General features: G+C 38.5%; 2 protein-coding genes and 1 long non-coding RNA gene across 9 annotated transcripts in view; 1 reads left to right on the top strand and 2 right to left on the bottom strand.

Moving 5' to 3' along the window:
- Positions 1-2,539, bottom strand: part of atp8a1 (ATPase phospholipid transporting 8A1) — a 151,736-nt gene extending 149,197 nt beyond the window's left edge. For 4 of the 7 annotated variants that reach the window (XR_007441035.1, XM_049484490.1, XM_049484492.1 and 1 more), the window contains exon 1: positions 2,206-2,538. Coding sequence is in view for 6 of the 7 variants with exons in the window: in XM_049484490.1 (XP_049340447.1) it covers positions 2,206-2,254 (49 nt within the window). In the remaining variant the exon portion in view is untranslated. Of the gene's footprint in view, positions 1-2,205 lie in introns of all 7 variants that reach the window. The other 3 variants (XM_049484487.1, XM_049484486.1, XM_049484491.1) reach the window with 2 other exon arrangements.
- A 12,706-nt stretch (positions 2,540-15,245) lies between these two features.
- On the top strand, positions 15,246-23,013 carry grxcr1a (glutaredoxin and cysteine rich domain containing 1 a). The gene is made up of 4 exons (XM_022684087.2): positions 15,246-16,726; positions 19,763-20,002; positions 20,804-20,869; positions 22,702-23,013. Exons 1-4 carry the CDS (start codon positions 16,319-16,321, stop codon positions 22,879-22,881), a joined length of 894 nt encoding a protein of 297 aa, XP_022539808.1. The 5' UTR covers positions 15,246-16,318; the 3' UTR covers positions 22,882-23,013.
- A 22-nt stretch (positions 23,014-23,035) lies between these two features.
- LOC125804840 (uncharacterized) lies at positions 23,036-26,334 on the bottom strand. Its single transcript, XR_007441036.1, has 2 exons — positions 25,214-26,334; positions 23,036-24,690 (listed from the first exon to the last, which is right to left on the bottom strand). It is a non-coding gene; the product is annotated as an uncharacterized LOC125804840 (long non-coding RNA).
- Between the last annotated feature and the right edge of the window lie 328 nt (positions 26,335-26,662).

The following is a 26,662-nucleotide window of genomic DNA, read 5'->3' as shown; positions in this document are numbered from 1 at the left end:
AGGTCATTTAAATATATGGAAATCCAAACAGTGACTCTGTACTTTCTAAACCAAAAAAGGCATCACACAGACAAATGTTTAACATGAATTTGTTAAAGAGGCTGTGGGATAGAAACATTTGTCATTGCTTAATAAAGAGAAGTGACAGATCACAAATTTTCCACCTAACAATTTACATCTAATGAGGAGGAAACGTAATTTTTTTTGGAGTGAATGAAGTGCTGAGCACAGTGTTTACAGAGCTGTAGCCCTGTGGTGGTGTACATGATGACAGAGAAAAGGAAAGATGGAAGTGTGTGTGTGTGTGCTGATGTACTGAGCTGGTCAGGATTACTGGACCTCTTGCCAGGGTCCTGCCCTCTTCTAAGCAGAGCCAGCCTGATGCACTGCAGTGATTAAACCTCATGCAGCAAGCCAATGCATCAAGAAACTCCCCAAAACAGCTCAAGTAGCAAAGAATAATTCTGTTAAAAACATATCACACATCCTCTCTCTCTCTTTCTCTCAGGACAGCATAGGTCACAGGCCTGATCAAACACTTAGGGCTTATCGATTGCAACATGCTTAGAAATGCTTGCACAGACAAATTGGATACTTTTCCAACAAGGTAGGGGAGGATGCGAGCAATAGGGCCAGCTTGAAAGCCAGAGCCAAGAAGAAAACAGAGAACTTACTCTGAGGTGGGAAAGCTGAAAAATTGGGATAATGGAGAAAGTTGCTGCATTATTGATGGTTTTAATCACATGAGAACAGCAGCAGTCAACATTCTCCTGAAACAATGCTTTGTTGAATTATTTAGACGTCCATGAATGCAGTCTCATTCGCTTTCCGGCACAAATCCAAGAAGGGAATGCATTAGGTGACAAATCGAGCTTCACATGCTAAATGAAGGATTCATACATCATTTTTGTTTACAATCTTCAAAATACAATTCATTCCCACAAGGCTAAAATGGATGAAGGTGCTCAGTCAGGAAAATAAACTGCTTTTGCCTGTTGTACACCACTGACCACTGGCACAATGTACAAAACAGAGTCATCTAAAGCACTAAACTTAACAAAAAACTTGTCATATTTATCACGTTTGGCCCTCGAGAGAGCGGATAGCGTGCAGTCATTCTAGCCATGCCATTTCAACTGAAGTGCAGACAAACAGTGGCAGTTGGCTGGCCCAATCAATACAAATCCAACCATCTGCAACTTGCCCAAGGCTGCCATCTAACTTTCAGCCCCACATCCCTCCCTTCCACAACCACTAAGCATCAAATCACTATTTGTCTTGGCCATGCTTTGATCTGAATAGAGTAATGGAAAAGGAGAAATCCTTACCATGCCTAAATTGAACGGATGCAAATGCATTCATGCAACCTGTGGAGCACATTATATGCTGAATACATTATCTTCTGCATCACTGATACAGTTAAACCAAATATTAATACTTAAAAGACTCTAAATTTAAGCAAATGATCTTAGTAAGTAACATGATGCATCACTGTGTGGTAATAAGACATTTTGCTATTTATTATTTATAATAATCCAAAAGTAAAAGAGACTAATGGGCAATACTTTTTGTATAACATAAACTAACTAACTTGCACACAGGCCAAGTAAGAGATGTAGCTATAGGTTAACCTAAGTGCTTGTAGTGCTTGTTTTGGTAATTAGCTTGCTTAAAACTAGCTACTTAAGAGAAACACTACAAACATTTCTCATTTCACACGAAAACAAAGCTTCCTCTATTTATCAACAGAAACAACAGTTAAGCTAGTTATGCCAAACGAGTCACATAAAATAAACGAATTTAAACCACACACAAACACAAGTCCAGCTAGTTGACAATGTTTCACTATGATGTGTGAGTGTGAGAGTGTGTGTGTGCTGCTGTCTGCTCTGGGATCAGCGCCCTGCCAGTCAGTTAAGCAGCTGTTGGCTCTACTAAGCTGCCACAGACAGACAGGACCGTTACAGTAGGCGAGCTAAGCTTATCAACAACTTACTCGCTAGCGATTGAGCTAGCTCACGAGCAGCTCCACAAACTCGCCACCCGCAACAGTTTGTCGACCACAAGGAAAAACACACAACGCTAGCACACACACGGGCGCTACCAGCACTTGCCAACTGCCAGTGTTGTATGCGGCTTGAGTAGAAATTTACATTCAGGAAGGAAGGATAGCATTGCTGCTCTCCAGTCAGTGCGGTTCCTTACCTTCAGCGCGGGAGCGGAGGTCTGAAACGGTTCTCTGGACCGGCGGCATCTTGGCTCAGTTTGAACCGAGCCGAGTAACGGCACCTGTCAGCCGCAGCTCTCGCCTCTCCCTCCTCTCTCTCTCTCTCCGTCTCTCCTGTCCAGGAATTTCAGTGCGGGTCGTCGTCCGCCGACGTTCAGGCAGCCGCTTATTTCTGACAAGTGTTCATTGTTTGTGAACGAACAGCGTTAGTCCTCTTCCACTCGCCGGTTTCCCCGCGGACGCCGTTTTTCGGCCGAAAACGCGAGCGCTCGCGCGCAAGAACCGATAAAGAGCTCGAAACGGAACAGTGGGAAACCAGTGCCGCTTCACAAGTTGGAGCGTACCATTCTGAACCTGGCGGGGGAATCATGAATACGCGGTAAGCGCAGAACCGCCGTTTCGGCCCTTAAACTAATTTAATGTCTTTTGGGATGAAGACAATGTTTATTTAGTACAAGTCTTTAGCTAGGCTTTAGCTAGTGCAAATGAACTGATAGAAAACAAACAGTGAACTGAAGAATCGCCTCCCCCGGAGCGAGTCATGTGTAGACAGCTCGAGTGGAGATTCCCCGCTGCAGTTACTCATTGTTTCGAGAGGGGGATTGCAGAGGGATAGTGACAGCAGCAGCAGCAGCAACAGCATATACTGCTTCTTTATTTCTTGATTTCAGAGCCTACAGCCATCACGACCACCCCGCTCCTCTTCTCATTAACTTCCCATTAAACAATCTTTGTAAAATCCATATTCACTACAATCTGCCTTCAACAGCTAGCACGCGGTTTGCACTCTTGCTGTACTACTGTAGTCTGTAGTCCAGTTGCACTCTAATACTATTGCTATTAGGGGTCAACGATATAGCCCTCAAATAATTGCAGGGTGTTTTTACTATAACAATATTCTTGGCGATATGACAAAACATTAATATTTTTAAATTAATTTATAAGAGTATACTACTGTAACAAAACAAAATTATTAATAGTATTGTATTCTTAAAGTTTTATTGAGTGGTAAATATGAGTTTCCTACATTTAGCAAAAACAAAAAAAGCTAATATTTGTGTATTTTATACAGTAACAGTAACCAATACCCTGACTTTGAATAAAGTAAAAATAGTGTAACAAAAATAAAATAATTTAACAACAAAGATCTACCACATAACTAAAGTGCAGCATATTTAGTGCAGTTAAACATAATAAATCAAACAATTAAAAGTAAATACAGTAAATAGCAAATTAAATACAAAATATAAGACAGCTTTCAAGAATATTGCAATATCACATAAGTTGTTTTTATTTGTGACTGAATTTTGGCAATATCATTGCATACAATACAATATGACTCACAGAAAATGAGCCAAGGCCAATGAATCTTAGCTTGAAAAAAATATTATTTGTATATTTTTTAGTAAACTAAAAACTGAAAATGGGTCCCACAGACCCAAGGACCCTATAAGGGTTAAGTTTAGATCAATTCCCTGATTGCTGACGATATGAGTAGAATTGAAACTGAATGCACAATGTAATCTGACCTTATATGCACTGCTGGGGGAAAAAAACTGCATGGCATTCTTAAGATTGTCAAGTTGGTTAAACTAGTTGATCAGCTTATATTTTGCTGGTGGACCAGCGTGATCATTATGACCACACAAGACTTAAGACCAAAATTAAATGCAGCATACACAATGCTGGTCAAAAGCTTTTAACCAGCTAATTTACCAACATATGGTAAATATGTTTTCATCTGGATGACCATCTTTTCAGCCACATTGACCAAATCACCAAAGACCAGCTCAGACCATCCAAATCCAGCTTCCAGCAAAAGCTGGTCTTAAGCTGTATCTTTTAGCAGAGTGGTTACATAGATGTTAGAAGCTGGCTGTTATTATTAATATTTGAATAACTCAGTATGCAGTATTTTACTGCCGTTTTTTAGCCCAGAGGAATAAACTGTGTAACTATTACAGCACAGTTTTAATACTGCAACTCACCACATCTCTTCATAAGAGCTGAGAAATTAAATAACAAAAGCATAGCACATAGTGCACAGTCTACACCACCTGCTGGGTTTTCCCAATGCTGAGTGGAAGCTCTTATTACAGAGATCTAATGACGTTTGAAAATGCTGATTGTATTTTAATGTCATTTATTTTAGAGGAAAAATTAAAAAATGATGAATGATGATCATAAAGCAGTAGACACAAATGCAGTATTATTGTGTTTCTGGTACATTGAATAAACAATTTTAATCTCATGTGACCTAATGGCGGCATCTAATAATTCCTAACGATTTCCTTCTATCTCCCCCCTCCAAGTCGGCTTTCGCTAGTCTGCGCAGAGAGAGATTTTGGGTCTATGGCTCCTGCGGTTGCTTAGCAACAGTGACAAGAAGCCTGCCTCTTTGATTATGTGTGTGCTGGTTTTATGTTTGGGCTCATATCAGTCTAAATAATGACTCACACTCCAAATCAGCACACACACATCCACATATATGTGTGCATGTGCACAGACACACAGTGCTGCTGACAGGAGCATTCTGATTATGATTCAATTGTTCATTCATTTTTTTATCTGTCTTTCTAAGATCTGAGATCTTAAACTAAAAAAATACTTAAAAGATCATAACATGAACGTGTAAATTGCATATGTGTTCTTGATGCACTGTATAGTATCTGTTTTACAAGAGTGAACGTCAGTGGGATGAAAGAAAAATAAAAATACTATAGCATGCATTGTGTGATTATAGAAATTAAACATCAAGAAAAATTATCATCACCTTGATGCTCCTCTCTGAAGCAATACAGACAAACGTGGGATTGATCAGATCTGCCAGGGTTGTGTAGACATTGATACATTGATTCCTTCGCCTCCACGTCCACAAGGCTGCTTAGAAAGGAACAGTATTGACAGACAGGGAGCCCTCCCTCCAGAACCGTAATCACTGCTGGCAGCTTAACAAGCTGTGAATAAGCAGCACACATCTCACACAGCTCTGAACCATACATATCATTTATTTTGTAGAAGGTGTCATTATCTCACTTTTCAACATTGAAGCTGCTCTTGAAACAGCTTCTGTTCTGTGGGGTTTGGATTTCACAAGATGGTGGAAACATTCTTTTGAGGAAACATTTGGGTCCATGTTGACACGATTGCGTCAAGCTATTACTGCAGATTTTTCTGGCGCATTTGCATGTTCTATCACATCCCAAAGGGGTTCTTTTGGAGTCAAAGCTGGAGACTGTGAAGGCCACTGAAGCACATTGTACATTGAACATTGCCATCCTTGAGAAACTAGTTTGTAACGATAATTGTGTTTTGTAACATGGTGCATAATCGTTCTGGAAGTAGCTATAAGCACATGGCCATGGCTAGCAACTGTAATCAAATAATCTGCTGGTATTAAAGTGCCCAAACGGTACACCATCAGCTTCAGTAGCGAGTAATGTTATACAGCAAGCCAGGTTGGAACCATGGATTCAAGCTGTTGGGACCCATTTCCGATGGTACTATCTATGTGTCATAACAGAAATAAAGATTATCAGACCTGTCTTCTGTAACTGTCCAATGTTGATGGTCTGTGCCCACTGCAGCTTTCTGTTTATAGGTGACATGAGTAGAGCCAGGCACCGTCTTCAACTGTTGCAGCCCATCTGCATCAAGGTTACTGTAGCATTTTTTCATTTCCAACAAGATGGCCATACTACATTGACGTCTCTCGTCAACAAGCTGTTTCTATTTGCAATATTATTTATTACACCATTCGGAATAACCTCTAAAAAAAACTGAGATTATCAGATAAAGAAAATTTAGTTCTAAGATTCATTTCATACTCTGGCATTTCTTTTTTGGCATCTGATGTGCAGTATCATGTGCTTATCATCCTATAAAGAATCTAATGTAAATCACACTGCATCCAGATGAGCTTTGGCATACAAATACAAAATAGGTCTTGATTATATCCAAATTTAAGATGTATTTTAATATCCTATATAACACATAATGCTCTCTGCCTTTAAACTGAATCCAGCCTGTCAGAGACTTGCTCTGTAATGGTACAGCAGATGTGCTAATGTAATGGCACTGCAGCAGGAGACTAACAAAAGCAGTGAAAGAGTGTGTGCTGCATCCACGTCCTCCTACATGGGTCACGATTCATTCAATTGCACATGCAAATGTATGCTAATCTCCTGGTCTAATTGTTGGAGTTGTTCATGCAGATCATGAATATGCAAACAAAATCACAGATATCTGTGACAATAACTGGTATTACATAACACTAAACTAATAGCTATACATAGTACATCTTACATACCATTATTGCAATGAAACATTCATCAGATTACTTTGGAATTAGTGCAAAATGTAAAAAGTCAATATGGCTTTATTCTGCTTTTGTATGGAAAATATACAATATGGATATCCATAGCCACACCTTTGAAGTGTGTGCAGCATGTGTGGTTTTGCATTGTCTTGTTAAAAAATGAATGAACATGAGCATCTTTGGAAAATGTCATCTTGAAGGCAGCATAATGTATGTTTCTCTAAGCTCTCAATGTACCTTGCTGCGTCGATCATTGATGCTTCCACCACATACCTGTGTTGACACAACCCATAACATTACAGACCCTGGCATTTGGAGTAGTCCTTTTCAGCATTTGCTCTGGAGCACACAGATTTCCATTTCTTCTGGAATACTGATTAATCTTATCACGATATACTGTGTTTTCACTGTGTGATGGTCCAGCCCAGATGACTCTGAGTCCAGAGATGTTGATGCTGCTTCTGAACATGGCTAACATAAATCTTCAATTTTTGCACAGTAACATTTTAAAGGTCTCCTTCCACTAAAATTTACTTTTTACATACATAGTAGGTCTTCCTGAGTTGTATATGTATGCTGCATATGAAACTGTTCCTCAACCTCCATTGTCTGCAGTAGCTAAGAAAAGAAGATGTTCAGAAAAATGAGTCAATCAGGAAAAGCACCGCGTCTACGTCAACCAGTGAGTTCATCTCGGCTCGGGACCGCCCACAGGTAGCGCTAAAGCTTGTCTGCTGCAGAGCTGACACTGTCAGCTAAAGAGCTTATAGCTCTGTTTACATCAGCTAGTTAGAGTTAGCTATCATGAGTAAGTAATTATAGGTTAAAATCGGATCTCCGGTGGATTTCTCATTTTACTGAGACCTTAAATATAAACTAGAGAAGCACGGTTTGACAAGGAAGGTAGCACGACTCTACAGAACACCAGTCAAAGCGGGTGCCGTGCACGGCAGATTTTATGATATAGAGCGGACTCTGGGGCTTTGACATGGTGAAACTGCCCAAGCTCCGAATCACCAAGTCTGAGGTAGGAGTTTAGTAGCATTAGTTTAGCTGAAAGAAAAGTTATTAATGCTGTTGCGAGGTGGGGGGAAAGGCAGATAGACTTTCTCTGCTGCAGTGCTGTGAGCCAATCAGAGACGATATGTTTGCATGTATGAGTCAAAATCCTGTCTTTCTTCAGAGACCAGAGAATTCAGTGAAGTAATTAAAGCAGGGCTATACAGAAACACATTTTTTCACAAAAAACGAGTTACATGGCATTCATTCATACTAGAGATCACAACTAGACAGTTTAAAATGAATGACAAAAATTATGGAATGAGACCTTAAAGCAGCATTTTTAATGTTAATGTAATTTTAACATACTGTAGTGCATGACAAAGGTTTTCCAAAGCATCCCATTCCCCATCAGCTATAGTTGAATGATTCTTCTTAAAGCTCTTCCGTTTGAGGGTTAGGAGATCAGGGCTGTTCAGATTATGCCTGCACCCTTTACCCTATCTGTCACAGCTCCAGACTGTTGGGAGTACCAAAACAGAGAAAGTAATATAAGCACCTGTCACTCACTGCACAGTCTAATGGCACCACCTGTCCTGCTACAATGGCAACCTTTCACCACAACACAATCAGCATCACCTTTTTCCAGCGAACAACAGCTGAGGATTTGCCGGGATAATAAAGCCTGGGGGTTAGGGGACAGTGAGCTTAGCAGATATTGATCAGAGAGGCTAATTAAAACACAGACACCCTCCGTCTTTATTTAGTTCATACGCTGTAGGCGTCTGGGTGAAGAGTGTATTGCACTAGAGGGTGTGTTCCTCTGCCGTTACGCTCTGTACGGAGGCATGGCTAATACAGATATGAAGTCATATCACACTTATGCATTGTGCTTATCATGCAGTACTTTCAACATGGTGACTCATGTACTGATAGGATTAAGCCTATATTCAGTTTCACAGCATAAAAAAACATATGTGTAAAAATGAGAAAATATGTAAAACAGCACTGTGCTGGATATTACAAGGCCTGCAACAGAGAGAGAGAGAGTGAGAAAGATGACAGAAAAACCATATTGTTCCTGTAAGGGATTTATCAGTGAAATAATATGTGGATAGAATGTGTGATATAATAACACCAGTGTATAAATAATAACCAAATGTTTAAACAAAAAAGCTTTAAAAACATTAATTTACCTACACAAAATGGTCATCTAATTGTAAAATATCCACTGTAAAGATACATTTCCATACTACCTAAATCTTTCATCATTCCACGAATAAATATAACCTAATTTAATCTCCCCCTCCTGCTGCTCTGTGACTATGATATGTTGCATCACTTCTCAACAGAAATTTCAACCATCCAGACTAGAATAGAGCTGTCTTCACACCTCCACTGCTGCCAACAGCAGCCTGCTGATCAGTGAGTGACCTGCTACAGCACAGTCTGCCCCCTGCTGGAGGTTCTCCCATACTCCATTAAACTCACTCCATTTCTTACTCAAAATATTTCAGTCATTCATGTATAGATAATATATGTGACAATACTCTTTCATGAAAGTAATACATGATATGAATGCAAACAATTGAAATATGCATGCTAATCAGTTTAATCAATGTACCTTTATTTGCACTCGGTAATACATTGAGGGTAATCCTCATTTTCAACGCAGCCAAACATTTACTAAATTAAAGGGACTGAAAAATAAGTTTAAATTATAAAAACAAGCGAACAATATAAGATTTGTTAAAGAATAAATAAAATTACTCCAAATAAAAGGATATTCAGACAGTCTAAAATGTAAAACAATAAAACAAAGAGATAAATAATTAGAATAATTAAAAATAAACACAATTAAAGAAGGACTAAAATAACCCCACAATTGTAAAAAAAAGTAAATGATAGAACTAAAATAAATAATAATAATAAGTTTAAAATATATACAAAATAAAAGGAAGGAATTAATAAAATAAAAAGGTAAAAGGGCAAAAGTAAAACCAGTAATAAAATAAATAAAAGAATGAAAATAATAAAATAAATAAAATAAAAGGGCTAAATGGTAAAACATAAAATTAGATAAATAAAAAGACAAAAGAAATAAAATTAATAAAAAGATAAAAGAAAAAAAACAGGTTACAGGCTGTCTGAAGGTGGTTAGATATTAAAAGTTTAAAATTTGCAAATATGTGACATATGGTATATATTTTTTTCTCTTGTAGTTGCAGTTTAGTTAGATTTAGAGACAGAAAAAGTAAGACAAAAAATAATATTCTGCCTACATTGTCAGAAACTTGCAAGTACAGAAAAGCATTTTTTTTGTTTCAAAAATATCAGGCTTCATCCTGCCACAATCCTAGCTGGGTGAATAAATTAGCTTGTAATTTGTCTCTTTATGAAGTGTTCTTATAGTGTATTAAACTCACTAATTCTGTTTTTTTTTTCCCCAAAGTATTTCATTCAATCATTTACATTAATGTTTGAGTAATACATGATATGAAGTCAAACTATGAAAATAGTGATGCATGCTAATCAGCTGCAGATATTATACAAGCTCTGTTTCACTTGTACAGTGTTTTTAGAATTGTTTGAAGGATTTCAATTAGAAATATGCAACAATTATCTTGCAAGTACAGACAGGCATTTGCAAATGTTTTTTTATTTTTATTTTTACAAATATGAGAATCCATTCTGATACTGCTTTAGCTAGCTAGGCTAATGAATTAACTTTGCAGTTAATGACGGGTTGTCTCTTTGTAGGGATTAGTGAATAGACTATGGATTTCATAACATGTCAGATGGTGAACTTGCTTAACATTTGGACAGCTAGAGAAGAGAATGAACAGGAGTGAAAGATGGATTGATACTGAAGCAATTGTTTAATTATATCCCATATAGCAAAAGGACATTGAATCAGTGTTTATTTTTCCTGTGATAATACTTTGAAACAACACTGATCTTCGACGTCAGAATTATTTTATTTGTGCACATCGATCTTACATATGTTGTGTATTAAACATTACCTACTTTAAATATGTATCTCTTGTTTCTGTTCAGTTCTTGTAACTGCACTGTGCTCTTGTAGTGTAGAGAGACATTTAATAATAATAAATTAATTAATAGTAATATTATTATTTATGGGATGCACCTTTTATCTAAAAGCATTCATATAGATTCAGACTGTAGATTTAGAGCACAAGCATTCAAAACCTTTAAACAAACATTGATTTAATGACAGAATTGCAACAATTAAATAATGATTGTCTAAAGGTTGTTTTTCCGTCATCAACCATAAAAGAGTGTAATAAAAAATAACGTTTTTTTAACCTTCTTTGCTATTAGGAATACATCCTACATCGTGGCAATTAGATCTTGTTGATATTGAAGAAGGATGACAAACACAAACTGTGCAGCAATAGATGAGCTTCTGTCTCTGACTTTACATCTACAAGGTGGAGCAGCTATAGGTAGGAGTGTCTCATAACTGTGCACAGTGTACAGTGAGTGGACACAGTGTTTAAAAACTCCAGCAGCACTGCTGTGGCTGATCCACTTGTATTAGTGCAACACACTCTAACACTGCTCTATGGTATATAAAGTTTGGATAGTGATCGTGTGGGGTCCTGATCATTGAAGAAAAAGGTGAAATAAGGATTATAAACAGATACAGGACTACAGTGTGGACTACAGTATAATTATAAAACTATAAAGTGCTCCTATATGGTGAGTGGAACCTACAAAAAGGATAATGGGTGAGGAAACAAGGAGGTCATTTTAATGTTGTGCTTGATCTGTGTGTATAAAGGGATTATATTAGGCTTATATTAGGCTTATTAGGAAAAATTGGCAAGCATAAAGATTTGAGACACTTTGAGAAGGACAATTCTAAATCGGCTACATGATATCCCTAAACATGTAATCCTATGCAGTGATTAGTACTAGTCTACCAAAAGTGGTCCAAGGAAGGACAGTGCGTGAAGCACTTCAGACTCTTCCATGACTTCTGTAGCCAAGCTTGGTGGATTATTATTATTTGGTAAGCCTGGCATCGGTGTTCTGTTGAAAATTCCAATGATGCCCAAGATTAAGCTTTCTCACAAAAGACATCACTTTTTTCCATAGGGTTTCTTGATACATTAGAATTGAATCTTGACTTCCAGTACCAGAGGAAACAGCTCAGCTCCAGAGCAGCACTGAGTTGCTGTTTTACAGCAAATGATAATTATATGATAAATATTCCTAAATTTCCTTCGGGATAAATAAAGTATCTATCTATCTATCTATCCATCTATTTGAGTGTTTTTATTGCTTCACAAAAGTTTTGGGATTCTGTGGGGTGATGAAACCAAACTGTAACTTTTCAGACTTATGGATCTACAGTACTTTTGAAGGAGGAAGAATGAAATATAGGTTTTTTGCAATGGGTGTTGAATCATTGTTGATTGCAACTGGAAACATTGCCCTCTGCTTCCTCAGGTACACATACAAGCACTAATTGGAGTCAATGCTCTGATGCTCTAATGGAAGTTTGTTCATATGTGTCTTACTCTGACAGTGTAGGGTTATTTTAGAAGTCAGTTTATTTAGTCAAACCTCACAATTCAAATGTGTCAAATATAAATTACGCATATACTGTTTTTCATCCAAAAAAAATTTATCCAAACTACATGAGGTGGGAGCCAGGGGCTACAGATTCTAAAATATATAATTAAATCACATCACAACATTACTGCAAAGCCTGTACTAATTCCAAAGGGGATGTAAAGGGTGTATCCCCTTGCGTCCCGTAAAATCAAGCCTTGGGTTTTGGCATCAGCATATTGATGCTAGTTAGTTGAATACTGAAATATTTTTTTTTTGTACTGCCTGTGATGTTTCTTGATCAAAGCTACCAGCGGTACCAATCACTGTCCTCTCACCAACTGACAGCATCAGTCAGCACTTTCCAAACCCTTCTTTCAGCAAGAGACGCAAAAGAACGAGGCATCCCCAGAGAAGTTCATCAGCAGCGAGCCGAGGCCTCCAGCCACCAGAACTGACACTGACAATAAAGAGAAGCAACAGAAACAGGACCAGAGCAGCGTGTAATGGAGACAAGAGAGAATCACTGCAGTAATAATGAGAGATTAAAGTACCTGATCATCATTAGTACAGACACCCAGGACGGCCTGGTGAGGTCACAGCAAGCATTGGCCCCGCGACTGAATCGGTTTTAATGAGATGCAATTGGCAAGAGCCGTCTCTGAATCAGCACAGCCAGGACTGCCTCTGTCTCCACGCTGCTGGGGAAGTATGATTTGTGGGGCTTTATAATGAAATGCAGAGACATGCAAATCTTCCTGTCTGTGGAAGCAGACTCTTTGAGGGGATCTGTGTGTTTCTGTTTAAGCTGGTTAGACTGTATCAGCTAACTGCCTGTGGACTTGGCTAACTCAGATAAGCCTCTTCATAGCGGCTGTTTACTGGGGAAGTGCTTTAGGTGAGTGATACACTGCATGATAACTTCAACTTTGAACAGATGCAAGCTGCTAGAGGTTTGGATTGGTTTTGTCGCAGTTTGGCAGTTACATGGGAAACCAATACAATATAATACCTCTGATTGGCTCTGAGTGGTCCAGCTGGCTAAGCACTGCCACTATGATCAGGAGATCGCCGGTTCGAATCCTGTTCATGTACCTTGCCATAGGCTACTGGAGCCCAGAGAGAGCACAATTGGCTTTGCTTTCTCTGGGTGGGTAGATGCGCTCTCTTCCCACATCACTCCAAAGGGTGATGTCGATCATCACAGGGTGTCTGTTAGCTGATGTATCAGAATGTAGTCGCTGCGCTTTCCTCCAAGTGCGCTGTGATCGGCAATGCTGCATCAGCAGCAGTTAAAAAAAAGCGGTGACTGACCTGGAGGAGGCATGTGCTGGTCTTCACTCTCCTGGTGTTGGGGCATCACTAGTGATAGGGGGAGTCCTAATAAGGGAATTGGGTAATTGTCCATGTGAATTGGGGAGAAAATGAAAACAAAAAAAACTTTCAAGTTTGTAACGTTGACTACAATTGAAGGGAATAGTTCAGCAACATATTTTGATTAGTGGCAAATATACCATAGTGTGAGTTAATATTGTTTTCACCCAAATTCAAGCCCTGTTTGTTTAAAGATCCAGCTGCACTATGTCACGCTGTCTCTGGGTTTGTCTGTGATCTGTTTGTTTTCTTGACTGTCTGCTCTTTCAGCACATGACTCTATTTTATCTCTGTCTTGTTTCTGCCCTAGCTCCGTCTTTTTTTTAAATGTGTTTTATCCATCATTTTAATTCAATATGAGAAAAGAGGAGCTATACACATTAACAATAATTGTACAATATTACTTATTGTATAAGATTGTTGTACGCAATTGTGATGTGAGTTATAGTCCATTGAAACTTTGCTCAAAAAACACTAAGTACTAAGTATTAACTAGATATTTGAATACACATCTTTAAAACGACTAACTGTAATACACATTATATAACTAAAGGTAATGCATCAACACACTTGATTAAATTGTAAACTATAACAACAATTTTAAGCAAAGCAATTTAATTATTTTAAAAAGCAATTCGAAATGTATAAACTAATCAGAAACATTTGGAAAGGGATTCAAACCTTTTTGAAAATTTGAATCATGTAAACAGTGTTCTATATGAAAAGTCTAAAAAAGGAATTCAAACTTTTAAAAAGTGATTTAGTCATTTTCAAAAAGCTATTTAAATCTAAACATCAATCTGAATATTTATTATATTTATATTTCTTTAAAGGTTTTTTATATGATTTCAGTGAACTATATCTTATAAAACTCAGTGAATATTTCTTTACAGTTCTCTAGATTTCTGGTCTGTGCACTGAAAAAACAAACAGAGCCACACAACATTATTTCAGCCAATCAGCAAGACATTATCAGAATGTTTTACATATTATACCTTTTGATGTTAACCTAGATCAGTAATGTTACATAATATCATGCTTACAATTTCAAATAAATTCTTTATCAAAACTTGAGGCTGCACCAGTTTAGCTTGGTGTGCTTTATTAAAACTCACTTAGAGAGAATATCTATGAAAATGTGTCATAAACAGACTTTAAACATGAACTGATTGTTGTTACTTTAAAGTAGCCAAATTAAATATTGTGAAACTTAAAGATACAAAATGTGAGACAATAGGTTAGTCTATTAAATAATGAAATGCATAAAAAGCCTGCTACACTAGTGAAGACAGTGGGGTAATATCCCTCAGCTGATGACAATCTAACCAATCAGATTCATGATTTTCACTATGGGGGCGGGACCATGGCTGTCTAATCCCTTCTCATCATTCTGATGAAGGTGCTACGCATTGGTTAGTCGTAAAAACAAAGAGCATGCTGGCTTAGTTTAATTGTTAGCTAATTATCATGGAATTGCGACGGTAAATGAAACAGATATTTTGTCATACCTAATTATAAAGCCTTTTTAAAGGTTGACCTTCAATGTGAAACTAATTCACAATAATACTGGTGAGTTTTTGTTTAAACTTGTTTTGGCTGCTCTGGCGTACTCTTTGTTGAACAGCTGTACTTGTAGGAAAATAGTTGGGGAAGCATAGAAGCACAATTGTCCCTTGTGGATGCTTGATCAATTCTTCCTATGTGTAAAGCACTTTGTCATATTTATTTATTTTGTCATATGTCTAGCAACCCTTTTTCAATCATGGGGCCACCATACCTGAACTATATGATTTTAAAAAAAGTGCAATTCCCATTTAAAAAAAACCCATTCCTGTTCCTTCCCTGCGCAATTCCTGAAAAAACTGCTCAACCTAACTGGCTTTTGTACAGTTTTTTTTGGTGTATCACATAACCAGAGAGCCAATTCATCACCTGTGACAAAAAAACAGGGTGTTGGTATTAAGTGGCCTAGTATTGGTCTGCTGGGCAGAGTTAGTCAGTCAGCAGCTGCCCTGCCTCTCCTTCTCCACTGCACAGGTAGGCACGTGGAGGGAGAGACCAGCCAATGGGAGGACAGCTCACTTCCTCCATATGTCACTCATTTGTCTGTGTGCAGCAGGTGTGTAGGTGTGGGCCCGGCCCGGTCTAATCTCACTAAGTGCTGCGTGTACTCTATATAAAGGGCTGCACTGAGGCTGCGATGCACAAAACAAAAGAACTACTAACACAAAACTAAGATGATTTCATATCATGTAAACATTTAAACCGAGCTCGATAAAAAGTCTACACATGTCTCATAATTCATCTGATCCAAATCAATGCACCTCTCAAACCATTCAGAACACCCAGTCTGAATGCAGCCTTAATAGACTGTAACTGATCTATCAGCCTAGATCTGTTCCCTGTTTTTAACTAAGAAGTTCCGCTTTAATGATGGTAGATGGATGATTTCAAGCTGAGAGAGATTTCAAAGTGAGAGAATGGATGGATCTATAGATCTGTTTCAACACAACTAAGAAAGAAATAAAAAGCTTAAAGTATGATCAATATTTAAAGAGCACTATCAGTTTCCTCACGGTTGGCTTTCTCAGTAACCATAGCAGAGCTGCATGCATTATTAACATGTTAAAGGTAACACTGGCATTGAGGCTGCTGGAGTCTAGCTCAGAGTGAAGCCTTTTCTGGAGCACACACTCTTAACTGGAATACTCTGCTGGTAAACATGGAGAAATAAAGGGAATCCCTGTCTGCTTCCACACAAAACCGGAGGATTAGAGGCCAACATTCTTTGGGAAATGTGAACTATCTGGAGATTTCCAATGGAGGGCACTCTGCCATCGGAGGGCTTTGAGAAGCCCCAGAAGCGGGTGAGGTTCCGGGTGGCATCTGGGAACAGCGGGCGGGTGCTGAAGGAGATGTTTAAGGATGAGGGTCCAACAGACTCTCTGGACTCAGACTGCACCAGCAGCTCTGAGGCTGACCGATCCAGCACACCTTCCACCAGTTCGGAACTAAACGGACACCCGGGGGGCTACCTGGGCTCAGAGCTGGACGACAGTGAGAGCGAGCCTGATGACCTGCTGCTGTTTGCTGGAGGAAAAGACAAGGACAGAGTTTTCAGTACCAAACGGGTCAATATCCTCAGCAAGAACGGGACAGTGCGAGGAGTCAAGCACAAAGTCAGCGCGGGCCAAATACTGTTCGACAACCTGACTAAAGTCAGCGGGGTGAGTAATGAATAATCAGCAGGAGGTAGACGTTCAGGACTGTCAGGCCTATGGTGTCATGCAGGTCCCAGACTGACACACTGAACCACCTGAATCTTTCATTGCATTTCTCAACTGCTTCATGCTTAATCTCACAGTTAAACAGAATTTCACTTTAAACACTATCAGACCTCTTAGCTTAGTCCTGGCCTTAGTTTTACTGTCTCATACCAATCAATCTACACTACCTAATCTCATCTAATCACCAGCTAATCTACCAACCAGTTTCATAGTTGGTATGAAACTGGTTCAGCCCTAATAACAGATTGCTAAGTCTCTAGCTATGTTTCTGATGTTTAAGCCTGGGTTCATTTGTAATTATATAATATAAACATTTCAGATCAAATTCAACCAAATTACCATTAACTCATGCAGAAGCAGAATCCAGCTCATCAGTTCTCCCCAATTCCAGCAACTCAGCAGCCAAGTCTTCTAAGAATCAGTTATCATGAGTGTCCTTATGCGGGTCAGAGTGTCCTTCCTGAGCAGCGATTGGTTACAACCCCTCTCTCATGCTCTGGCTGGACAAGTGAGCTGTCTCAGAGGACAAGGTCACTGTATGATTAAACATTAATGATACATTTCTTTAAGTGTTTCAGCTAAACTAATCAGCTTAATGAATTCTCATGACTTCCACTTTCTACTCACACCAACTTTTCTTTGACGTCGGATTCGATTCAGTTTTACAAATCCATTAAAATCTAAATTAACAGATTTTAATGGATTATATATGTGGATTATATATATGTGGTGTTCTTATCTTGTGTGCAACACACCAACAGGGTGTGCAATACACTCAGCCCAAATACTGCATACACTGACATGCCAAATGTCATGGAATGGAAAGAAGAATCATGTCCCATGACTTTTTCCCACGATCCAAAAAAGTTGCAAAAAGTCGTTTGCCCTCTTGCACAGACAATTCTACCCAGACTATCATTTTCACTCATCACACTAGTTGCTGTGGGTGGAATGCCAGTCAATACATACAAAAATTACAACAAAGAAAAGAGTAAGAATTGCAGATACACTATATTGCTAAATGTATTGGTTGTCTACCTTAACATGCATATGAACTAGAGTGACATCCAATTCTTAATCATTCTTAAGATTTAATATGATGCTACCCCACCCTTTGCAGATTTAACAGCTGTAACTCTTCTTGGAAGGTTTTACACCAGGTTTAGGACTGTGTTTATGGGAATTTGTGAGGTCAGACACTGATGTAGGAAGAAGAGCTGGCTAACAGTCTGCATTCTAATTTATTCCAAATGTGTTCTATTGGATAGAGATCAGGACCAGTTCTTCACACCAAACACCATACATCTCTTTATGGACCTTGCTTTATTCACATTCATGTAAGGGGCCATTCCCAAACTGTTCCTGCAAAGTTGGGAGCATGAAATTGTCCAAAAATCTCTTTAATTGCAACCTTACAGCATAATCTTCCCTCCACCCAACTTTAGCACAATGCAGTCACCATAAGTATCCCTCTCCTGGCTGCTTCCAAATCCAGACTTGTCCATCAGGATGCCAGACAGAGAAGCGCGATTCATCCCTCATCCAGAGAACACTCCAGAGTGGCAGTGTGCTTTACCTCACTGCATCAGACACTTTGCATTGTGTTTGGTGATGTAAGGCTGGTTGAAGCTGCTCAGCCATGGAAACTCAATCCATGTAGCTCTTTACGCTCTACCAGTTCATGGCTAAGTTGCGTTCATTCCCCATTCATGTTATAATATTTGTGAGAATTGACTGTGGAATATTTAGTAGTGAGAAAATTTCACTGGACTGGAATCCTATCACAGTACCACGCTGGAATTCACTGAGCTCCTGAGAGCGACCCAGTCTTTCACTAATGTTTGTAGAAGCAGTTTGCATTCCTAGGTGATTGGTTTTATACACCTGTGGCCGTGGAAGTGACTGGAACCTGAATTCAATCATTTGAATTAACTTGGATGAACAAATACTTTTGGCAGTATAGTGCATATGAATAATTGCCTAATATTTCTGAACAATGTTAATAATATGTTATTTGCAATATTTTACAGTAGTACAGTAGTATTTTTGTCTCTTATTAAGACCACTTGACTGTTTGGCATTGCCTTGCTACCTAGCTAGGCAAGTGCCTCGCTGCTATAGTTGGCTACAGCTGCCACATCCACATCAAATAAGAATGCGTGATTTGTTTCAGAATACTGATTCAGTTGCTCACACTGTATACAGTAATGGTAACATGATCCAATTGTTTATGAGAATGCAAATCTAGTTAGTCAGAGCAGATTTATGTTTGGACATGAATTACAAATATCCAGAGATTTGATTTCTGAGTAAAATATCCTCTGTTATAAGGACGTCTACAGTGCAAATCTTCTGTATTTGGACTGTTAATAATTACACAAAAGCAGAAAGCATTATGCACTAATCTGGTGATTAGAGGTTAAATTAAGCTTTTCTGTTTACTGTATGATTCAGCCAAGCTAAATTAGCTGAAAAATCTACAAACTGCGTCTGATCTAAATGCATCCAACACTGAATTTTCTCCCTTTGTACTTTCCCTTTCTCCCTTATACTGCACTGTTTGATTTACACCGTTTCTCCAGTTGTCTGTGTGTTAGGGAATAAGAGCTTTAAATAAGAGCTAGGATGCTAATGTGGCTAGCAAATAATGGAAGTTTATACCACACCAATTAGCATCAAAAGCATGCCTAAATTACATATTTACATACATGTTTTAAACATTTAGTTAATATCAACTGAACATGGGTATATGACTCATTAAACAGGACAATGAAATTCTTATCTTTGCCGGTCTCTGAAATGTGGTTATACTCTTTATATTTATATTCCAATGATTATTTAAGTTTTATTGGTCCTTGAACACATTCTTTTTTCTTCTGGGGAGGTGTTTATTTATTTATTTATTCATTCATTAATAATAAAGAAAACATAACTTAATGTTAATGTCTGTGTGCTGTTTCGTTCTCTGTGCTGTAGCCTGAGCTGACTCTGGAGTTTGGGCGGATTGTGATCTACACCACCAGTTTTCGTGTGGTCAGGACGACGTTTGAGCGATGTGAGCTGGTGCGCAAGATCTTCCAGAACCACAGGGTGAAGTTCATGGAGAAGAACATTGCTCTGGACAGTGATTATGGAAAGGAGCTGGAGGCACGATGCAAGAGGGTCGGAGAACCCCCCTCCTTGCCTGTGGTCTTCATCGATGGACACTATCTGGGGGTCAGTGCTCTAAACAAAGCCTTTATAACCTTTTGTCCTCTTAAATACTGAAGTTCAGGAAACCCGTATTTTTTTTTGCTATTGTAAATAGCCATGTTAGTAAATGCCAAAAAGCATTTCTTGTATAAAACAGAACAATACACTACAATCTTCAAAGGTGACAAAAATGTTTCTTATAACTTTATGATTTTTTAACTTCAGTTGATTTTTAAGATCTATTAATGCAAATAATGCTCAAATGTTGGAGGACAGCCCTTCTAATTAATGCATTTAACTACTTGGAGTTGCACCAATTTCTGGCACAGATGCAGTGTGAACCCCACTTATTTAATGTTTTGTCATCAACTGCTTTTTATTTGTTTATGAACATTCATTCCTGCATTTTAGGCCTGCTATACTTTTCATTTCAGGCCTGCTATGTACTTTTGTACATAGACACTAACAATATGCAGATCAATCAATCAATAATACCGCCCCCCCCCCCCCCCCTGCTGATGTCCAACCATCTGCGTCTCACCGCTATTAGAGGCACACTGCTGCTGCAGCTCAGCCAATTAGCTCTCCCTCCTGCCCTGCCTCTAAACCCATACATCACCCAGTGCCCCGCCCAAACTACCCCTTCCATTTTTTTAGCATTTTTCATATTCAAGCTGAGGGTGGATTCAGCATAAATCAGTGGGTTTAGTTAATCCTTTAAACAAAAAAAGGATTTCTACTACCTGCCAATTAGTACATATATCATGTGTATTATGTCATGTACTTTTGCTTCATGACTTTAAAGGTTATGTTTGTGTTTTACAGGGTGCAGAAAAAATACTGGGTATGAATGAATCTGGCGAACTGCAGGATCTCCTAATCAAAATTGAGGTAAACGGAAATAAGATTGTTTTGTTAGAATCACATTTTTAAATGTGTAAAAGGAGAGATATAACGAGCACTGAAGAGCAAGGAAAGAGGGATTAGATGGTGTGAAGCTCCAGAGCTGAGAACTGTTCAGTAAAGGGTGTCAGTGTCTTAGAAGAGAGCATGAAGAACTGAATAATTCATACGTGAACTGTCATACATTTTGCATAGACATCAATAAATGTCCCATGAATAATGAATAGTAGCAATATTGATTCAATATATGAACCAGCATGCTCACTGAAACACACACACACACACTTGCAAGCCCATTCAGCAGTTGTGATTCGCTGTGACTCAGGGATACTAAGAACACCAAAGGCGATGAGCTTTCATAAACCCTGACCCCCCCCCCCCCAACCACCTTCCCAGTAACCCCCAGCTAGCTGAAAAGAGGAAATAAGACTCCAAAAGAGAATGTGGAATCAGTAAGGTAAACCGGTGATCGTTTTTCCTCTAGTATGGATTGTTAATAAATAATATTCTAGGAATCCTAGCCACAGGAAGATATTTAGAGGTGTGCAGCTTCCCTCCACTATCTTATAAGCTTTGCAGCATCACAGAAAAAAGTACATCAACCAAACAGATGATTTGAATGATCTGTTTAAGTGAGACCTGATAGATTGGACATTTCATTTCCGATGTTGTGTGAGCATTAAACATTCCTCGATCAACAGTATATCATATGTCATGAAAGGCAATACCCCCCACAGTAGACAGGGCAGTGGGTGGGGTAATGATTGTGACCTGCAGCATATGCCTAGAATTGTCTGTACAGACAAACAACTCTTGCAGGAAAAACAACTAATTCCAATGTTTAGGAAGCCCCCCTCACACATATCCAGTGAAATGTGGCATTTCAGTGTATTTGTTGACTTATTTCTTGTTTTAGTTAACTTATCTTTCAGTAAGATTAAAATGTTATCTGAACAGGAGTGTCCACACTTGCACTCCAACTTTATTTAGCTGTAGGCTGACATTTGAAATGTTTGGCTAATTAATGCATTAAAATACAATCCATCCAGTGATTATATACACAAGAAGTTTAAGTGCAATGGTCTTAGCAAGAAGGGTTTCATTTAGAACTCAAATCTAGTTGTTGCACTTGTTATGATAGTGGAATTATTTTTGGTGATACAATAAAACTGGAAAACACTTTTAACCAGGCAAAGAACCATTTAAATATTTAAACCACCCAAATGTTTCTTTAGTTTATCAGCACCAATAAACAGCACGGCTAGCTCAGGTTCAGGTACTTAACCAGCTTAGGTATGCTTTTGTTTGAGATTGATGTTTCAGCTGGCCTACAAGCATGATTAACCGGACCAAGCTAGACCACCAGTATAACCAAGCTCCACCAAGCTGGTTGACCAGCATGACTAACAAGACCAAGCTTAACCAAAAGCAAATGCAACATACAATATGCTGGTCAAGAGCTAGTGTGTTTTCACCAAGTTGTTTAGCTCTTCGTCCACCTTGTCCAGACAAACTGGGACGAGCTACCAGCAAAAGCTGGTTATGACCCAGATTTTATTTTTTAGCAGTAAAGATACTAGGTCAAAAGCAATGCTTACATGGTAATGGCATGGTAGAGTGTGGGGTCTCCATTGCTGGCCTCCACTGCTGGTTGCATGTACATCCTTACAGACTGTAGCTCATCATTGACTCTACTGGAGCAAGGTTGATGATGTTGACTATTAGAATACCTATAGCTGGAAATTCTAGTTGGTGTTGTCATTTATATTAATGCTAAGTAAGACTAATTCTTGCTGTATTGTTTGTTATTTTCTCCACAGAGGGTACAGCACCCCCACGCATGCCAGACGTGTGGAGGCTTTGCCTTTGTGCCCTGCTCTATGTGCCATGGCAGTAAGATGTCTGTCTTCAGAAACTGCTTCACAGACTCGTTCAAAGCTCTCAAGTGCACGGCATGCAACGAGAACGGCCTTCAGCCATGTCCCAGTTGCTCTCAGTAAGGTCCTCTTCAAGTGCCCCTCATTCATGCCTCGCCCTCCCACCTTCTTGGCCATGAAAGCGACAGCAGCAGATAGAGAGATGACTTGTTTTTTTTCTCCTGTGGGGATTGTGAATAAATTTTGTTTATTAAGAAAACACCATCACCACTCCATGTATGTCATTCTTTTTCAGCTTTATTTGGTTTGACAGAATATCTGAAATTACATGTCATTTTTCAGTCATTTAATATCACATCACAAGTTATTCCACAGATTACTGTTGTAAAACCGAAACACAAGATGGCAATGTGGTGGCAGTTCAGTTGTTTTCTAACCAAGAAGTCCATAGCATTCTGCTTGGTCAGATCACACTACACACACTGAGTTCACCATTACCAAGCAACCTGGTGGACAGATGATCAATTTTGACTCTTGCTAGAATTGCAGATATGCTTTAGTGGCTAACACAAAGGAAAGAGAAGGTAAAGCAAAATCTAAGTCCTGAAGAAGAGTTGAGGAACATACTGTTCACCCAAAGACAGAATAAAGAAAGATTTGAGTATGATCGTGCCATCACCTGCTATTAATGGTTGTTCCTAAAATGTATAGCTGTTAATGGAATCATAACATTCATTTTGCTTGATTTTTCCAAACACACGATAAATTCTCACTAGTACAGATACAGAATCAACCTTTAAACCTTGTACTTCTAGAATGAATTGATGAAACCTGATGAAACATAAAAGGCTGGAGTTAATCAAGACCATAGATTAAAAGTCATTTATCTGACCTGAATCCCAGTCAGCACTGATCGTATTTACTAAAGATAAAACCCACAGGCCAAAAACTGTTGAAGACAATAGACATCACCAGACATCTGGGTGCAGAAGTTGTGATTATAAATAAATGGTTGGCATTTAAAAATTCTAATTACAATCATATTAATTTGCCAGTTAGTGTAGCCCCCTTTGTAATGGGTGGGCTATACTGTAGTAGGTAACAATGTGTAGACACCTGCTGATCCAATGGTTTGCCCAAAGTCAAGGGTATTAAAAAAAGGTTGCAGATGCATCTTCTCTTCTTCAAGACATAATACCTGTTGTAAAAGTACAATTTAATCACATATATTGACGCAAGCCTTAGTGGGATACATTAGGTACTGATGATCATGTTGATCAGTTGTTCCATTCAGAGATATTAGATAATGCAGTTTAGGAAGGGCTGCATACCCATTCCCCCAACAAATATCTGTGGACAAAAATTCTACCTGTGTATAAAATTTACTGTTATTTCTATAATGTTTCCATACAGTAGAGCAATGAAAACATCCTCAAAATTTAAGAATTTCAAATCAAATCCAATGTGCAAGAGCCTAGAACCAAAAACTGTCACTGCCCAAATACTTATAGTTTAAAGTCATCCTTTTTTGCAGCACTAGAAACACACAATGGAAATAATGCCAAGCTTTAACACAAGCAGCAATGTGTCAGCAATGAACAAGAGGTCAAATGATCTGTTATTTCCATGACAGTCTCCAAAAATGTTTCGACATCTGCTCATCCAATGATTTGTTCAAAGTCAAGGTTATTAAAAAATGGGTTGCAGAAGCATCTTCTTTCCTTCAAGGGTTTTCACTAGATGTTGTAGGATAAACAGTAGGATTTAATCACATATAGTGACAAGAGCCTTAGTAGGGTAAATGAGTTACTGATGATCATGTTGAATGCACCATCCAGAGGTACTAAATAGAGCTCCATCACTTACGAGAATGCAGTTCAGGAAGAGCTGCAAAACCCTTCCCCCAACAAATACCTGTGGATAAAATTCTACCTGTGTATAAAATGGAAAATAATTTCTATAATCTTTACATACAGTAGAACAAAATCAAAGCATTCAACCTTCAAATAAAATTCATTGCGCAAGAGCCCACAGCATCACTGCCCAAATACTTACAATCTGAAGGCATCCTTGCTTTACAGCACTAGAAACACACAATGGAAACAAGGCCAAGCTTTAAAACTAGCAGCAATTTGACAGCAATGAACAATAGGTCAAATTATTTGTCATTTCCACGACAGTTTCCAAAAATGTGTAGATATCTGCTGATCCAATGATTTGTCCAAAGTCAAGGTTATTTAAAAAAAAATGGGTTGCAGAAGCATCTTCTCTTCTTTGAGGGTTTACACTAGATTTTGTAGGATGAACAGTAATCACGTATAGTGATGAGAGCCTCATGATCATGTTGAATGCTCCATCCAGAGGTACTAAATGGAGCTCCATAACTTAAGAGAATGCAGTTCAGGAAGAGCTGCACAGCCCTTCCCCCAACAAATACCTGTGGACAAAATTCTACCTGTGTATAAAATGTAAAATAATTTCTATTATCTTTACATACAGTAGAACAAATACAATTTATTGAGCAAGAGCCCACAGTCAAAATCTGTAAATGTCACTGTCCAAATACTTACAATCTGAAGGCATCCTTGCTTTGCAGCTCTAGAAACACACAATGGAAACAAGGCCAAGCTTTAACACGAGCAGCAATGTGTCAGCAATGAACAAGAGGTCAAATTATCTGTCATTTCCACGACAGCCTCCTGTCCTCAGCGCTGTACAGTATGTCCATTTCAGGCTCGCTCACTCAGACGCTGATGTGTGTGTACAGATGCTGTCATGGCCTGGCAGTCCGCCGTGTCCCAGAAACGCAGGGCTCCTTGTCTGAAGAGTGTGTTTCTGTGCTGTCATAGCCCTGTACAATGCTGCTTGATTCTGATCCCACAAGGCAGCATTGTAAAGAGGCTCAAAGCGCAGAACAGGAGCGGCGCGCGGAGAGCTGAGCGAGAGCTCCGGTTCTCACCCAGAGAAAAACTGCAGGGTTAAACAAACAGCTCCAAAAATAGGAGAGAAAAACCGCATCAAATAGGAAGGATTTAATGCTGAGGTCCGGCTGTCATTTCCAGTTTTCAGCACATAAAGCGAGCTGCATGTGAATGACGGTAGACGGGGATATAGGAGGGAACATTTCACGGTAAACAGCGCCACCTGTTGGAGTGTTTGAGAGGGGTTTAGCTTAATAACATGTTCAGAGAATCCACAGCCCCCTTCAGGTAATTAGCTAGATGTTTTTAAAAATACCAGTGTACAGAGGAAACGGACATTTAAACTGGATTAACCTTTTCGTTTTGGTGCTTTTAGTTGATTATTGATTATTTCTTTTTATTTAGACACACGTTGACTTAAGATTTTAAGCAATACACACAGCAAAAAAAAAAGATTTAAATAAATTAGAATTACATTATGATACAGACCTTGCTAACGCTAGCTATTCTAGTAGGCTTGCAGTAACATTACTGGAAGAATGAATGTCTTCAGAATTTTTTTTAAAGAAACTATTATTTTGGACTAGAATGAATGTAGAAAACCCAGAAGAATTATATGATAAAACAGCTCTACAAGAATCCACACACATATATATATATATATATATATATATATATATATATATATATATATATATATAACAGTTTGAACACATTAAACATTAAAAAAACATAGCTACTACAGCTGGAGTAATGTATACAACAGCTCTACAGAAATATTGTATTTGCCAGTAGTTACTGAACAATAGAGAATAGGAAGAATATAAGTATAGACATAAAAAACAGAGGATTAAGAGATGGAGAAAAAGTGGATGTAGATATGGATGTTGATATAGATACAAATGAATGCAGATATACATGTAGTTATAAAATTATATTTGAATGTAGATGTTGGTTAATTATATAGCTAGAGATAATGTTAT

The sequence above is a fragment of the Astyanax mexicanus genome, chromosome 10, assembly GCF_023375975.1.
Source record: "Astyanax mexicanus isolate ESR-SI-001 chromosome 10, AstMex3_surface, whole genome shotgun sequence".
NCBI classification, from domain to species: domain Eukaryota; kingdom Metazoa; phylum Chordata; class Actinopteri; order Characiformes; family Acestrorhamphidae; genus Astyanax; species Astyanax mexicanus.
Note: the sequence above shows the minus strand (reverse complement) of the source record. Positions and strands in the feature narration are given on the sequence as shown.

Bases quoted from the DNA above. Each gene is read 5' to 3' on its own strand.
- grxcr1a (XM_022684087.2), top strand. From the start codon at position 16,319: ATGGAGGGCACTCTGCCATCGGAGGGCTTTGAGAAGCCCCAGAAGCGG. The intron at 20,003-20,803 runs GTCAGTGCTCTA...TGTGTTTTACAG, and splicing joins TCGATGGACACTATCTGGGG to GGTGCAGAAAAAATACTGGG. The intron at 20,870-22,701 runs GTAAACGGAAAT...TTTTCTCCACAG, and splicing joins ATCTCCTAATCAAAATTGAG to AGGGTACAGCACCCCCACGC.